The 17,703-nt window shown below is 38.4% G+C and overlaps 1 protein-coding gene across 6 annotated transcripts in view; it reads right to left on the bottom strand.

The window, feature by feature from the left end:
* The window catches only part of PIAS2 (protein inhibitor of activated STAT 2), a 90,299-nt gene that overhangs the window by 35,689 nt on the left and 36,907 nt on the right, over positions 1 to 17,703 (bottom strand). For all 6 annotated transcript variants that reach the window (XM_032309143.1, XM_032309144.1, XM_032309147.1 and 3 more), the window contains exons 3-5: positions 14,603 to 14,687; positions 6,689 to 6,739; positions 6,468 to 6,558 (exon numbers count right to left, since the gene is read on the bottom strand). In XM_032309143.1, coding sequence (XP_032165034.1) covers positions 6,468 to 6,558; positions 6,689 to 6,739; positions 14,603 to 14,687 — 227 coding nt within the window. The remainder of the gene's footprint in view (positions 1 to 6,467; positions 6,559 to 6,688; positions 6,740 to 14,602; positions 14,688 to 17,703) is intronic.

Genomic DNA, 17,703 nt, shown 5'->3' with positions numbered 1-17,703 from the left:
GAATACACCTAACTTGCAAACTACGACTTGCATCGAGACTTGGAAAATCATTAAAAACAGCTTGGGCAGGGAAGAAGGCAGGCAAAGAACGTAACTTCAACAATGGCCATTACACTATGGAAAAGGGAAATTGGTGTGCGCCTGCGTACACGTGTACAGGAAAGTTATGCCCATCTCAAGTTATTCAAGTGAAATAAGACATAAACAATTCAATCTCTTATAAAGACTCTACGAACTGGTTCAATGAGAAAAAAATCGCAAGAAATATCAACGTTCTGGGCAATTCTGAATGAAACCTTTGTTTTATCTGTTTTCTGTCTTCTGGTATGTTCACTGGTAGGTTAGCCAAATAAAACAATGGCACAGGATTTGCCAAGACGATAAAAACAACTCATGAACTAGTCAAAGAGTAAACTCCCTAAACTGGAATCGAATCACCAATGTTTTCAGTCCGTCTGAAGAGGAAGAGAGCAACAAGAGAGGGGAGACTGGGCGACTACAAGAACGAGGTATTAGCAAATTCAAAATCAATTTTGGTACTAGTCTCAGCCATCTCAAGTATTTTAAATTTATCTCTACCCTACCCAACTAGTTTGATTTCACTGGCAGTTCTGAGTTATCTTTTAACTTGTATTCTCCTTCTGACCATTATATCACCTCCATTCAGCCATTAATTACCTGGTTATTGAGAACAGGGTAAAACTGCAATTTTCTAAAATATGGATGTGCAGCTTTAACATATTTCTAATGATTTTCCATATCTAAAGCAAAAATAAATTTAAGTTCATTTGATAGGGGACCTCTGGAGGAAAGCTAAAAACCTTCTTTAAGAAGGCTGGTGGAGGGGTGCCTGGGTGGCTCAGTCATTAAGCATCTGCCTCCGGCTCAGGTCATGATCCTGGAGTTCTGGGATCGAGACCCACACTGGGTTCCCTGCTCAGTGGGGAGCCTGCTTCTCCCCCTCCCACTCCCCCTACTTGTGTTCCCTGTCTCACTCTATCTCTTTTTCTGTCAAATAAGTAAGTAAAAATCTTTTTAAAATGAAAAACAAATAAATAAATAAGCTGCAGGAGAGCCAGGAAAGATGTCAGTCTCAACCTAATGTTCCAATGAAAAATACACTCGAAAACCTTTCTGTGATGTACTGTAACGACATCCTACCTGACTTGCAACTGGGACAAAAGTTGACAGCGTTATTCCTTTAACATTTCCCTCTAGAATTTCCTAATTACTTCTACTACCACTACTGTAATACTGTCAACACAGATTTACTATTTTACTGTACATTATAAAAATGTTCAAGGATAGATATAAGTAGAGAAAACTACCCACCAGCCAGCTTCACTAATTACCAACAATATGTTTCCAATCTTGCTTCATTTGCCTCTGTCTCCACCCACAGCCCACCCAAAAATACACACCCCACACATATACACATTTATTCTAGATAATGCCATTTGACCCATACTTCTATACGGTTTTAATAACACCTTTCAAAAAAAAAAAAAAACAGTATCACAACCTTATAAAATTAACCGTAATTCTTAAAAATTACCTCATATCCAGTGTATATTCAAATTTCCCAACTGCTTCAAATATCTTTATTATTGAAAATTTTCAAACATAAAAAAAGATGGGGCATCTGCCTCCTGCTCAGGTCATAATCCCAGAATCCTGGGATTTGCCCCACGGCAGGCTCCCTGTCAGCAGGGAGTCTGCTTCTCCCTCTGCCCCTCAACCTGCTCACCCACTTTCTCAAATAAATGAAATCTTAAAAACTATATACATATATATGAAAAAGGCATAATGAACTCCCATATACCCATCACCCAATTCAATATACATTTGTCATAAACAATCTTTACTTAATTAACCTCACTCCTATTCCAGATTATTTTAAAGCAAATCCCAGGCACATCATGTTACCCACATATATAGCCTGGTAAACAAGATGTCCCTTTACAGTCTAATTCAGAATCCAAACTAGAGCCTCACATTGTGGTTAGTTGTCTCTGAAGTCTCCTTTATTCTACAATAATAATTTTTATTGTCCCCCACCCTCTCTTCTTCTTGTCCACTGTCATTTTTTGTTAAAGATACCAAAACTTCTGACCTGAAGAATGACCTCACTTTTTGCATGAGGCTTCCTCATGGTATAAAGTTCTGCTGCTCCATCTCCTGTAGACATTTTAAGCTGGTAGCCAGTTGTGCATGCTTGATTTGATTCAGATTTGAATCTTCAGACACAAAACTTCATAGGGAATGTTAGGTACTCCCCACCATACCCATCATGAGGCAAGTAATGAGTTTGTCCCAGTTTACAGTGATGTCAAAACTGATGAGGAATTCAGCCTGACCCTGACATCAGCCTGACCCCTCCATGGTAACATTCCCCATCAAGCTTTGACCTAATAGTTTTAGCACCCATTGATGGTTACCTAGATCGATTATATAATTATGGATTTGAAAAGAATGGCTTTCTAATCCATTATTCCTTTTGTTTATATTAGTTAAAATGTTTCCATAAAAAAAACTTGACTGTGCACATGTCTGACTACCCTGAAATCAATGACTCTGCCTTTATCAATTTTTAGAATACTGAATTAGTACAACTTCCAATGGTTTATTTCAATGTAATTATAAACTCAATCATATATTTGATAGCTCTGCGTCTACTGTAGTAGTATCTTTTAGATAATCCCATCTTAGGCCACAGGAATCTGGTTAAATTGGGGGACAGAAGTGTATGTTTAAAAGAAAATATTGACTTTACCTCAGTTGAGATTTACTGTGAGGCAGACCATTTGCGTAACTAATGCATAAAGGAAAAAATATATATGAGAAAAAAGAAATCCATGAACACAGAAACAGAATATATTAGGATAAGAGGGTGAACACCAAGAAGACTTCTGACTACATCAAGAGGAAATATTTGATTTCTGCCAGCTGAATTGCAGCACATATCCTCTTCATTCTACAAAATCTTTCCAAGTAACACTCCCCACTGTCAACCTAATTCTACGATATCCCACAACGTTACAGCTCCACAGATTTACAGAAGTTTCTCAAAATCTATTTAAAAAGAAAAACCATTCAGCCTCTCAAAATCATTCTAAGCAAAGAGGGTCTTTTTCCTCTTTCCTTTTCTTCTGTTCTTAAAAACATAAAATTTTCTCATCTTCTATCAGTTTGTACACTGGCAGCCCTGGGAGCCAAAGACGGGAAGGGGGGATACTCTCAGAGACAGTTTCACTTTTATCTGTCCATGCTATACATGTCATTCTACAGGTCCTGCTGTGAGCTGCTTACTGTTGTCCTTATATTAAGGAATCTTAATCCTGTATTAAGGGATCTGAAAAACTGATGCATTGGGGCACCTGGGTGGCTCAGTGGGTTAAAGCCTCTGCCTTCAGCTCAGGTCATGATCCCAGGGTCCTGGGATCAAGCCCCACATGCAGGCTCTCTGCTCAGCAGGGAGCCTGCTTCCTCCTCACTCTGCCTGCCTGTCTCTCTGATTATTTGTGATCCCTGTCTGTAAAATAAGTAAATAAAATCTTTAAAAACAAAACAAAACAAAAAACTAATGCATGAAGGCATCTCCTAAAACTCACCATCCTAAAACTCATGGGTAAAACAGCAGAGGAACTGCTTTCATCACTATTTGACCCTTAAGAATCCAAGGACACATTGCTATTATCAAGGTAATGCTATTTCTCATTCAGCTTTCTCTTTGTTCATGCAGTATCATGGTTCCGTAATAACTGGATACTGCAATAAGGTCTACACAGAGAGACTGGTTCCAGGATACAAATCCAAATACATTCATAGTTCTCATGGGAAATTCCATGACTGTGTCAAGCTTATTCTCTAGGATTTGCTGTGCAATAAACTAGGATCATGGGCAAGGATCACATGTCAAACTTCTCTGTGACCTGTCAATGTTTCTTACAACTGGAAAAAAGTCCCTGAGGATCTCCATGCTGGTAAGGAGTTCAACATATTAATTTCTAAAAGGTCAGTAAAGTTTCCTCTTCTGAGGCTGCAGTATACTCCCATGATTTTCATAAGCCTGCTTCATGCTAGTAAAGGCTCTTTATTTCATTACCCCAATCAGTAGCAATTGTGGATCAAGAAGTGGTTTAAGGAGTATTCTATCAGTTGCATGTAAATTTACATCAGCTGTTCCACAGAAGGTCACAGAGCCAAAAAGCCTCTTTGGGAAAGTCTGGCATTTGATCTCTGGGATGGCCCAATTAGGTCGGGAAAGCCCCCCCACCCAAGCCCCCACTGCTTTCTGTTTTTGAAATCTATCTTTCCCTTTGTCCTAAGGCTCCCTTTTTTCACCTCCTTCACAAAGCCCCTGGGGCCACTGAAGGCCCCTGGCTCCAGAGTCGAGGACCAGACTCACTAAACAGTAACTGATATATTCACAAACAGTCTAATATAAGCACTGAAGGTTTAGTTGGTGCTTTGGGAAAGAAACCAACAGTGACTGAGTAACAATCTACCAGGAAAAGTACTCAACTGCCTAATTTCTTCGCTCTCAAAAGGACTGAAGAGTGACACATTCAGAGATTTCCATAGAGCTCATGGATGAAAATGCCATCCCAAAGAATAACACTGCTCCATTTGGAGTATTTTGTGGAACCTGTAACCACCATATTTTCTGCAGCAATGCCAAAGTTTAGGTAGAACCTCACACATTTCAGATAGTCCCCATCATTAGCACAGCCGCATGATACTGGACAGGTCTTCAAGGTAGGCCTAGATACCAAAAAGATCTTCACAGTTAGATCTTCCAAGAGTGGTGAGAGGGTTAAAAAGGAACAAAAATGAAGGTCAAGGAAATTTTAACAGGTCTCAGACAAAGAAAACTGGGTATGAATGGTCATTGAAAGTGTGTAGAGGCATTCCACAATCTGTGATTTTCCTGGGATTCCCTCATCATATATGTGGCCATCCACTGGCATTGGGTGGCCTTCAGTTGCAAGGAAAATTGCCTCTTCCCTTCATTCAGATCTTTGTATGATCTATCCAGATAAAAGACAGTCCCTAAGAATCTACTGTTGCTCATTGCCAGAAACCTGAGAAATAAAATGTCCCACCTGGGTCTTGAACAAGCATGGGGCCATGTAAGCATTTCTCCTGACCGACATCTACTCCATCTCTGCAATTTCCTCGTTCATTCCCAAAGGACTATCTCAAACGACTCAGCCCCACAGACATCTTTCAAAAAGAGCCAAGCAGCAACAGTGCAGTATTGCTCAAGCTCTTTAAAATTCATGAATTAGGTACTTCTCGGGTCTCTAAATCCACAGGCTATCAAGAGACAAAACAGGACTCCTAACAATCAAGTCAGATATTTGACTACAAGGGATTGGCTTTGGCCATGGGCTGTCTTCACCTTTTGGCGGGCGGGGGTAGTGGGGGTGGTGATCAAGACAACCATCTGGTTCTGGTAGAGCCCAGAGTCCTTAGACCACATTGTCCGGTCTGCTCAGCTATTCATGTGTGTTGCTAATATACTTATTCCAGAGCCAAGCCTCGTGCTCAGCAGGGATACTAAACAGCTCCTCCCTGCCCCACCACCTCCTTCTCTGTAGTCTCTGCTGCTGAAATGGCAACTTAGCATCCTCATGAAATTACTGTTTCTCGCAGCATATTGTGGATGAAATGCACCTCCACTTTGCAAGGCTTGACAAACAGGCCATGCTCTCCTACTTTTCCGACTGTGGCTTTGCCAGCCGTCTACACGGCTGCACTAATTACTGACTTATTCCAAGCCTCAGTGGAGACAGATATACAATCCAGTTCAATAATTCAGTGTTATTTAAGATGAGACTAAAAGGATCTGAAGAGTCCAGAATTATCTATCAGGCCAGAAACAGGCTGTACACACTATGTGTGCGTGTGTGTGCATGTGCGTGTGCGTGCGTGTGTGTGTGTGTGTGTGTGTGTGTGTGCATGCGTGTGTGTATCATAAGTGCTGAAGCCGCCATACTGCTTCACTGCTTTAACAAAGGGCTGTCAATCAAATACCGTTGCATCCACCCACCCAGGTGTGCACATCATGACCCAAACTTGGAATCCTTGCTCTCCACATCCAGTCGCTCTCAGCAGCCTCCACCTTTTACCATCTACTCCATGGAGAAGGCCTAGATAACTACCACAACATGCTGCCCTATCTATGCAAGTCATGCCCTGTTACTATATCATTTGATATGATCCTAAGAGTCTTTCACAGCGCCCCTGCTTCCTGACACAAGGCATTCCAGGCTCACCTTTTCCATCTCCCCCAGACCTGGAATCAGCCACTTCTCCAAGGAGTCATGAATCCCTCTAGTGGAACAAAGTATTTAACGTGGATAATAAGTCTGCTCATTGGTACAGAGTTGTCATTGTTTCTTTGCCTTGTGAGTATTCAGACTAAACTTACATGCAAGCCTGGTAAAGAAAAAGCAACTTACAGGCAAAGGAAACAGCTTCCCATTTACTTTTATACATAGACTATTGGGATAGTTGTCTTCTTGAGGGCAACTTGTCTCTGCCAGGCAAAGTCTGTATTAAAGAAAAGAAAAAAAGAAAATTGTTCTTAAAGAGTGTACCCAAACATATTTACATATTTCAAGTTCACGACTATATGCACATAGTTAGCAAGTATAAAATTAACAGAAAATTTCAAACTCACCTCAGCTGAACCTGGACTGTATAATCTCTCCTACCACCTGGCAAAAAATCCCTATTGGAAAGACAAAGAAACTGGGTTGAGAAGGCACAATGAGAATTCACAGGAACTTTCGCACAAAAGCATTGTTAGTATTTTTTATCTTATTCCTAAAGATTAATACTCCCCTACCAATAGCACAAGACTTAATCAAAACACTATAGTGATGAGAACCCCTCATTTACTTAACATTTAGTCATGTCTTTATGGCAATTTTAAGGTATTTTCGATTCACAGGAACTTTCATGATGCAGTATTTATTTCAATAGGCAACAGATTTGGTTAACATGAAAAGAAGTACCCTCGGTTCTAAAGGAGATTAATAAATTAATTTGTTTGCTCATAATCGTTCTTACCTTGGCTGGGCATTTTATTTTATTTTATTTTTAAAGATTTTATTTATTTATTTGACAGAGAGAGAGAGAGATCACAAGTAGGCAGAGAGGCAGGCAGAGAGAGGGTGAAGCAGGCTCCCTGACGGGCAGGGAGCCCGATGCGGGCTCGATCCCGGGACCCTGAGACCATGACCTGAGCTAAAGGCAGAGGCCTAACCCCTGAGCCACCCAGGTGCTCCCTTGGCTGAGCATTTTAATTATGTGACTTTAAAAAAAAAAAATACGTAAGAACTCATTCACTAGACTATTGGTCTGGAATGCAGACCGAGCTTTAGCTTTTATAGTATGTGATTCTAATATAGAACCAAAATGGAAGAACGAGTGCCTAGAGTCTCAGCATCTCTGTACCATGGCAACTTCATAATTAAGTATCCAAATAAGGACACAGAACCTCTTAGAATTTCTACATGAGAACCTAATAGAGTCCCATATAAAATATTTTTGGCACTGAACATTCCAAAGCCTTGTCACTAAGGAGCCCACAGTGAAGCAGCACTGTGACTGCTTGGGAGCGTGTCAGATATGCAGAATCTCAGACCCCACTGCAGACATGCAAAATTAGAATCTGCACTTTATCGAGCTCCCCAAGTGACATGAATGCACGTTATAGTGTAGAAGTATTGTCCTTAGCAATTATCATCAATCTTGGACTCCATCAAGGAGAAGAGTACTAGAAATCAGTCCTTTCTTAAGAGTACATTTTGCCCTCACTTTGCTCTAACTGGGCCAGTCTTCTGTCACTATGTTCACTGGAAGGCAGTAAAGCACCACAGTGACCAGCTTGGGTTCTACAGTCCCAAACTGTAGGACCTCGGGCAAACTATTTAACGTCCCTGTGCCTCTGTTTCTACATCTATTAAAGATGGAAAATTATGAAGCTGTTGCAATGATTAGATGTGTTAATGATACATGTAAAGTGCCTGGAAGTATAAAGTGCTCACTCAGCCAGTGTGGGCAGCCGGCTGCTATGATTATTAACTCCGCTTTTACTTTCCCTCGCCGGTAGCCTCCACCTTCTCAAATGTCTATTCAAAATATCCTCATGCTCTAGACAACACTGACCTCTTGTGAGTAACCCATATTATTCCCCTCATATAAATCAAAAAACGTTTCAGTCTGGGTGCTGGTTCAGCAACAAAGACACAATATTTGCTCTCAAAGGTCTCATGCTAGTAGGTAACAGATACATGCTACTAAAATAAAATGTGACAAATGCTACGGTACTTTACCAAAAAACAGGTGCTACAGAAAAGATGCAAGTTTTACTTTGTCTTAAAAATTCAAGGCATTGGGGCGTGTGGGTGGCTCAGTGGGTTAAAGCCTCTGCCTCCGGCTCAGGTCATGATTCCAGAGATGGAGCCCCGCTTCGGGCTCTGTGCTCAGCAGGGAGCCTGCTTCCTCCTCTCTCTCTGCCTGCCTATCTGCCAACTTGTGCTGTCTGTGAAATAAATAAATAAAATCTTAAAAAAAAAAAAAGTTCAAGGTATTTATCGGTTCAGTCAAACTAAAAAGTTAGGTTTGTACAGCAGTGGTTCTGCCTGTATCTACTTAGACCCAATTTCACCATTAACAGTGACTTCACCGGTGCAGATTCTCAGCAAAAGGGAAGGGGGAAGATCAACCAGAGAAACCTAACAAAATCTTGTTGGGTTGGGAAACATAATCTGAAAAAAGAGCAATGGTAAAAGACATACTAAAAAGATAGCTGGGAAAATGATGTAAAGGGTTTTAAAGAGCTTGCCTAAGGATTTATACTTTATGCCAGTAAGGGAAATGAACATAAACTGGGGAATGCAATGTACTATATATGTCCACAAACATGAGGAGTAATTGAGTAAGCATCTTCTGACATTCAAATTTCTGCCAGTCACCATTTCTAGGAACTTTCACATGTTCATCTCATTCATCAAATATAAAGCAGGCTGTATGTCAGGCACTGTGACAGGCTTTGAGAATATAAAAAGGAGTAAGATGATGTTGTCATCGAGTTTGTAAATTCAAGTAGTCAAATAAATGCAATGAAGCTTTAAAAGAAAGTAAGTATGTAGTACAGTGAGACAAAGTGTGTGTTTGGGGAAATCTGGAAAGGCATCACAGAGAAGCTAAGACTAGAACTGGCCCTAAAATACACTTCAAGTTTGCCAAACAGAATGGGGAGGAAGAGAATATGCAAAGGGACAAAGCTGTGACAGGCCAGCTGCTGGGGAAGAGTAGAGTGACAGGAGATGCAATGTGACAGAAAATGAGTAGAACAGGATGTTAAGAGAACTGCCAGGCAACAGAGTGTGGACTTCACGAGCTATCACTTCAGGGTTTTAAACACAAGAGAGAAAACACCGAATGGGCTTTAGAACGCTCTCATGGTTAGCAGAAGAGTTAGGGGACCACTGCAATTCTATCAGCAAAAGATGAGGGCTCGAAGGCTACCTAAAGGTAAACATCACTGAGTGATATTTAGGCATAAAACAGAATTCAGTGACTACTCGATACAGAGGCAGGATAAATAGGGGAGCGTCTAGGGTGGGGCCCAGGTTTTGGAATGGGGATAAGGCCACTCACCAGGGTAAGAAGTAAAGCAAGTTATGACACTTAATGCCCCAGCCACTGACTGAGATGGTGATTATTTTTCCTATGTTACATTGGGTAAATAAGATTCAATGGGCTTTAGTAACTTACCCAGGGGCACAGAGACAGGCCTAAGTGGTTGGGCCAGTATTCACATTCCTTTTGGTATTATTCCAAAGACCATGCTAGTTCCCTAAAGGACAGAGTTGCATCATGTTTTAAATCGTGAAAGAGACACAGAAGAAGGATCAGTAGAGTGTAGCAAACCGACAGGACGTGGTGGATGAGGTGTGGGATAATACAAAGGGGGCTCTGTGTCTGCGCAAATCCCACACCATTAACGAAATGGGTAGTGGGAAGAAATATATCAAGCACAAGTCTCCTTGAAGCCAGTTTATTTTTTCACCTTTGCACCCCTGGTACTGGGAACACTGCCTGGATCATAATAGGCAGCAAATAAATACATGCCGTGAAGCTAAATGAATAAATGAAAGAACAAAAAATAAACAAGCAAGTTTGGGCAGAACGAAAGTTCAATTCTGAATGTGCTGTTTGATGTACCTGTGCATCATCGAGGCAGGGACAGTGAATATGGACTCTAGAGCAAAGTGGAGATCTTGCAGCCAGCAACATAAAAATAACAATGCACATTCACGGAAACTATCACAGAGTAGTGAGAAAGGAATCACAGACTGATTCCTGGGGACCCAAAAGAGAAGTCAGTGTGAGAAGCTGAGACGGGATGATTAGGGAGGCACTAGTAGCAGATGGAAGTGGAGTGCTAAAACCAAGAAGAGAACTAAACTCAATGATAAATCTTCACAAGACGTAATAAGAAAAGAACAAAACAATCTGAACCTGAATGTATATGAGCCTCATTTAGACCTTACTACCATGACATGAGGGGAGAAGATGGATGCACAGCAGGGGTTCTCTAATTTGTCAGAGACTGGGAACACCTGGGGAGCTTTACAAACTGGGTTCCATCCTCAGAATTCTAACTGAATTGGTATGAACGAAACATGGGTATTCAGATTCCTAAAAGCTCTCAGTTGATTCTAATATGCAGCAAAGCATGAGAACCACAGGCACAGAAGTTAAATGACATCACAAGAAGTACCTCTGGATCCAAATCCAGCACATGTAATATGCTATGAAGTAAAGGAACCGTTTTTTTCAAGGAGAGCGGTAAGAAATATTCTAAGAACAGAAACAGAACTCTTTGGAGAAGTGATCGATTCCAGAACTGGGACAGAGAAATTACAAAATGAACCTAGAGCACCCTTTGGTGCCAAAAAGTAAAGCAGTGCTCAGGAACCGTCGGAGACGGTTTGGCACAGGAGCCAAATGAAAGATCAGCCAATAGCCAGAGGTAGACCAGTCTAAACAACATGAATTAAAATTATCACAGCACTGCATTATAATCCAGATTACTCAAGAGCCTACGCAGATACAAGTAAATGACTGAATAAGTAAATGGGGGAGAAGGGACAGCTCTTCCTTACAAAATAACTCTAATGTGAAAAAAAATAAGGACATCAGAAAATCACTAGAATACAAGAGTGTTTATGACAAAGCAACTGCTGAAGGAAAAGATCCATCAGTGAATGCTAAATCAGTAGGCAAAAATTTGAAGAGGAACAGAATATGTGCCTTGTCTCCAAGTATCTCCCCCAAGATATTTATTACTAACAAAGGAAAAAAACACAACCCTATAGTGCCAAAATCTAGTAGACAGTACCTTAACCAAGTGATCAATACTATGTAGTGATCAATAACATGATACACTAAGAATGGCATATAACTCGAGGTATTCTTGCCAAAAATGCTTAAACTCATGAAAAAATATCAGACAAACCCAGTATTTTACAAAATACCTGGCCAAGACTCTTCAAAACTATCAAAAGTTATGAAAGACAAGGAGATCTAAGAAACTGTCACAGACTGAAAGAGACTAACATGAAACTAACAATTAAAGGTTTGGGGATCTTGAATTGGATCTAGGAATAAAAGTTCATTAGCAAAAAAAAACTAGTGAAATCTGAGTAAAACCTATAGTTTGGTTAACAGTACCATACCAAGGTTAATTTCTTGGTTTTGATAACTGACTATGGTTATGCAAGTTGAAGCTGGGTAAAAAGTATATCTATTTTCATAACTTTTCTATAAATCTATAATTACTTCAAAGTAAAGTTTTTTAAAAAATCTTGGGAGATAAATAAAAAGTAATTACATGGGCCATGTTTAAATAAATGAAAATTTAAATTTTCTTAGAAACAACTAAGAAAATCTGAATATGGGCTAGTCATTGTTTTATATTAAGGAATTATTATTTTATTGTGATTATATTAAGAACTAATTAAAGATCCATCTTGAGGTATTTCCAGCTGAAATTATACGATGCTTATTGATTTCCTTTAAAATATTTTAGAAAAAGGGCACCTGGGTGGCTCAGTCAGTTAAGTGTCTGCCTTCAGCTCAGGTCACGATCCTGGGGTCCTGGGATTCAGCCCCATGTCCTTGGCTCCCTGTTCAGCAATGAGTCTGCTTTTTCCTTTGCCCCTCCCCACTGCTGATGCACGTTCTCTCATAAGTAATATCTTTAAAAAATATATTTCAGGAAAAAGGTGGGGGGGTTACATTCAAACTGCCTAAGTGTTGATAATTACTGAAGTTGGGTAATGGGTACCAAACTTTCACTTCTACTCATTAGGGAGAAGATTTTGTATTATTTAATATGACTCTGGCTTTGTCTATATGTGTATGTGATTTACTTTGTCTTCTTTGGAAGGAGACCTACAAATAGCCTTCTATTTTTTTTTTAATTTTTATACATAAGATACATAAAATTTATCATGTTAACTTCTTTAAGTGTATAGTTCTGTGGCATTAAGTATACTCACACTGTTATACAACCACACTACCATCCAGTTCTAGAACATGATCAAAATGTTTAGATGAGATTTAAATTTTAGTCATTCATATTTGGACTACTTAATATAATTCACATAGTTCAAACTTCAAAAACATATAAAAAGGATATAAAGTGAAAACACAATCCCAACTCTGGCCCTGGCCATCCATTCCCCTGTACAGAGGCAGCTGATTGTATCTGTCTAGACATATTTTAGACACTTAAGCAAATTACACACACATCTACCTTTTTAGGGCAACTGGTAAGTTATTCACATTTTGATGGTTTGGTTTTGTTCACTTACAAATGTACCCTGAAATCTGTATCTTTAAATCTGACACACACTAAATAATCTCCTTCCCTCAAAGATCCACGCAACATTCTTGAAGCCTTCCCAGACCACCAACATTAATAGTAATCTCATCCTCCTATAAATCAGTTATTTGTAATTACTAAAATTGGATCTCTTCATCTGACACCATGCAATGCCAAGACCATTTTATGTATATGAACTGGTTCATTAGCAAGAGAGGCTGTACTATGTAATATAGTAATTTGTACCTAATACAGAGTAAACGACCTCAAGCAAGGGATCATCACTGAATAACAAACAAGACTTAAAATTAATGATAAGGTTTTGGATATAAAATATAATTTTAATAATATAAGTTATTTAAAATTTCAATTTGTTCTATTTATTTGTTAGTTGGTTTATTACTATCCCCAAGATTGAAAGTACTTCCAAATTTATAAAAACTCACTGCAATGTCTTGCTCCTGGTGAAAATGAACCACATCAGGCTACATTCATTTTACATCTTTGATAATTTGCTCCTCTGGATTTTCTGTTTTCTGAAACTCCTATTATTTTGGGTATTGGATCTTTTGGACTAATCCTTGTACTGCTCATAGAGGAGAAGCATTCAAATGAATAGCTGAAAGGAGGCAAAGACCTCTCCTTTGCTCAATCTTCTACTTTTAACTCTACAGTCCCAGAAAAATCATTTAACCTCCTACAGCCCAAGTTTGTTTTTATTAAATCTTTTAAGAATGCAATTTTAAAGAGTCACATGCACATTATTAACACCAAAGAGGACTATATTTTTAACTGGAAAAGTATACACTATTTCCTTTTCTTTCGTCTTACATCTTAGCTCATTTGCTCTTTATAAATGTGTCTATTTTGTTCCTCCAATTTTTCTAAAAGGCAAAGCGAAGAGTACTTTCCATAATTGTTTTTAGATTTCTACTAATTTTATAGTCTTGGTGACCACATATCTCAGAACGGCGCCAGTTTATTAATTTTTCTGGGCTAAGAACATGATGTCTACTTTAACTCTTAAAGTGCCTCAGTTTGAATGATAAAATTTATAGACATCCTATCTTTGGGCTGTTGTCACAAATTCTTTTTTATGTTGCTATATTTGGAATAAAATTTTCATTAAAAGTTATTGCCAAAAAGTCCAAAAAAAAATAAGCTAGGGTTTTAGTCAAAGATTAAACTGTTTTCTAATACAGAGTATTTATTAAGTATTTGGCTAACTTTAGTCAATTATACTATGTTTTCTTAAGGAACAATAGTCCAACTATTATGGACTGAACTGTGTCTCCCCAAAATTCAGGTTGAAGACCCGACCCCCCAATCTGACCTTATGTGAAGATGGGAACTTTAAAGAGGTAATTACAATTAAATAAGGTTGTACGGGTGGGGCCCTAATCCAATACAAGTGGTGTCCTCATAAGAGAAAGAGACACCAGGAATACACAGGCACACAGAAGAAAGGTCAAGTGAGGCAAGAAGGCAGCCTCTATAAGCCAAGGAAGAGAGGCCTCAGGACACACCAAATCTGTCGACACCTTAATCTTGGACTTCAAGCCTCCTGAATTTTGAGAAAATAAATTTCTGCTATTTAAGCGACACAGTCTGTTGTACTTTGTAACGGCAGTCCTAGCAGATTAATACACCAACATTCATGAAGAAACATATTCCAAACATTCCTCTTACCTGGATATGCATATCTCTCTAACTTGCTGAGGTGTCAGAGCAAAAATAAAAAACTTCTCTTGAAATCGCTGAATACTGCTTTGAACTGGGGAGGGAAAAAAAAGAACATTCCAATATCCAATATCCAATATCTAATATCCAAAAGGTAAAACACCCAAGGATATAACCATGTGCAATAACAATGCATTTCTGATCAAGAGTCTGCCAAATTCTGCAATTTTTTATGGTTAAAATACTCCAAAATAAAGAAGTAGTAAAATGCAGAGTCATCTTGGAATCATGAAAGCAAAGTCACTCTAAAACAGGCTCAATTTTCAGCAGTTTTTATTCTAAAACACTACTTGTAACATAGTCAAAATGTAACACAAATGTTCGAAATTCTCTTTCTGTTCTGTTCTGTTTTGAAACTGTTCATTTCATCCTTGACTACAGCATTATCAAATGAAAACCTGAGGAAGTCAAAAACTCTGCCTAGAACTCTGTACCAGATTTAGGTGGTCTTTTGTTTGTTTTCTTTGTTTCGTTTTCAACACTTTATATTCAGCTACACAAAACATTCATATAAAACTTTAAACTTAATACAAGCACGCTAACCACAAAAAAATTTTTTTTAACTTAAAACTTCCAAGTTGATCAAATGAAGATACATAATTATTTATATATAGAAGTTTAAAAAATTGCCTAATGAAGTCATCCTTAACTATGTTATTAAAAACTGCAATCTATTTACTTCACAAAGAACTTTATAGCACATTTATCCTGATAAAAGTATTATTCAATGATGTTCTAGCACTCATTAAAACAAAATAAAGCAAAAGTCAATATAGAGACCTTATGCTTCCAACAAGTATTGCAACAACTCACAAGGCAAAATGCCTCTTGTGTGTGTTACTGGCCACAGTTTTCCTGATACATAAAGAAAAGTAAACAAGATGCCAGTTAAATATCCAACGTCAGAGGTCTTCCATCCACAAGTCACACCAAATCAAGAAATATATTAACTCCTTGAGTAAAACACTCTTCTTTAAGCACTGTTTATTACACCAATTATGTGCCTAGAAATTGTGTCATAAACTGGCTGGTATTTTCCCAAAACTAAAAAAAAAAAGAAGAAAAAAAAAAGGAGGGGAGAAAGAGGAATGTGGTAAAAGCCTAAAACTGAAACAAAATGCTAAGTCACAAACATAGGGATGGGGCAAAAAAAAAAAAAGAAAACAAACACAAACACACAGCTACAGCAGTAAGTTCCCCCATTTCTTCAATTCTCTTCACCCCTCAACTCTTCCTTGTAACATTTCACTTTCCACTCTCTACCCACAGTTAAGGTCATTTCCCACTCTCTACCCACAGTTAAGGTCACCAATGACCTCTTAACTGTCAAATTCAATAGCCTTTGAGATTAGAGGTGAACACTCTGCATTTTAAATTGGAGCTAATGGTATAAGCACTCAGTCTATCTAATCAGAAACCTCGGAATGTCTTACATAGGTACAAATGGAGTCCCAGAAGGAGAGAACAGGGCACTTAAAAAACAAAAGGTTTCAGAAATAATGAAAGAATACTGATTAACCCAAGAGGTAAGGGAGAGCCCTTACAGATCAAAGCTCAAGCAAATACAAAGAAAGATACCTAGTCACATCAAAATCAAACTATGTAAACCAATACTGACTACAAAATCTTGTGAGCAGTCAGGGAAAAAGAAACATTACATACAAGGGAAAAACAATAGGAATAAAGGCAATGTTAAGTCAGAGGTTGTCTTTAAAGCGGTGAGAGGAAAAAAACTGTCACTGGAAAATTCAATACCCTTCAAAAACAGGGTTAAATAATGACGTTTAGCTAAACGAAGGCCAAGAGAACTTGTGAAAGCAAATACACAATACAACTAACAAAAAAGGAAACTGTCAGGATAAAAAGAAATATCAAATTCAAAACCAAATTTTCAGGAATGAAAACCACTCTAAACAGTAAGTAAGTGGTAAAGATAAAAGAATATGCTGTTCTTTTCTTATGATGTCTTTAAAAAGATAACTGTGTAAAGCAAAAGCGGTGTCAGTTAAGACCTGCTTTCAGCTCAGGTCATGAACTGGGATGGAGCCCCATGCTGGGCTCTCTGCTCAGCAGGTAGTCTGCTTCTCCCTCTCTTTCTCAAGTAAATAAAATCTTTTTTAAAAAATAAAAATAAAGCAAAAGTTGTGGCACTGAAAGGCAGGATTTTTAAGATACACAGAAGGAAAAGATACCACAGTAGCAAAACCATAAATAAATTACCTGTCCAAGAGCTGTGATTCTTGCTTCATTCTGATGAGCTTAATTACCACAGATCTCCCCAGAGATAAATTCATTCCTTGTGCACGAAAAATGTTAGTTATCTACTACTGGAAAGCTGGGTGCATGCAGGACCTTGGGTCAAATCATCCAGTGTAAATACCAGTATTTGAGCTCTTGCCTGCGTGGCTGAAGTCAACCCACCCAGAAAAGAACCCATGTACCATGAAACTTACATTGAACCTGGAAGGCTTTCATAGTCAGCATATGCCAACATTTATGTACAATTTACAGAACTTGCAGCCTAATGTTAGCAGTTTATATCTTAACATATTTTTACAGAAGCTTTAATTTTTCTGACATAGTTTTGAACTTATTTATTTGATGCTAAATTTTCTGTTCAAAATAGAATACCAAATAACTAGTGTTTCTTTGGCGGGGGTGGGGGGGAAGGATGCTTTATCACTGTGTACCATAACTGAAATCCAGGAACTTAAAGTAACAACAACAAAAAAGTGCTAATAAAATCCAATTTGTATTAACTGACAATTTTTATATAAGACAATTTTAAGCGCACTAAACATGCCATGAGGCCTCTCCCTCTCTTGCTCTCTTTCTCAAATAAATAAATATTTTTTAAAAAATTTAAACACCTATTAGCTAGACTGTCATTTTAATACAGATCAGAAAAAAGAATGGCAAGATATAAAGCAGAAAGATGCAGGTATTTTCTTCTCATTCGTGTCTCCAACTTGGGATCAGAAAACCAATTCTACACAGACTCCATGAACACTTTTTATGTTAACAGTAGCAAATGACAACAGAAAAAGACC

The sequence above is a fragment of the Mustela erminea genome, chromosome 13, assembly GCF_009829155.1.
Source record: "Mustela erminea isolate mMusErm1 chromosome 13, mMusErm1.Pri, whole genome shotgun sequence".
Lineage (NCBI taxonomy): Eukaryota > Metazoa > Chordata > Mammalia > Carnivora > Mustelidae > Mustela > Mustela erminea.
Note: the sequence above shows the minus strand (reverse complement) of the source record. Positions and strands in the feature narration are given on the sequence as shown.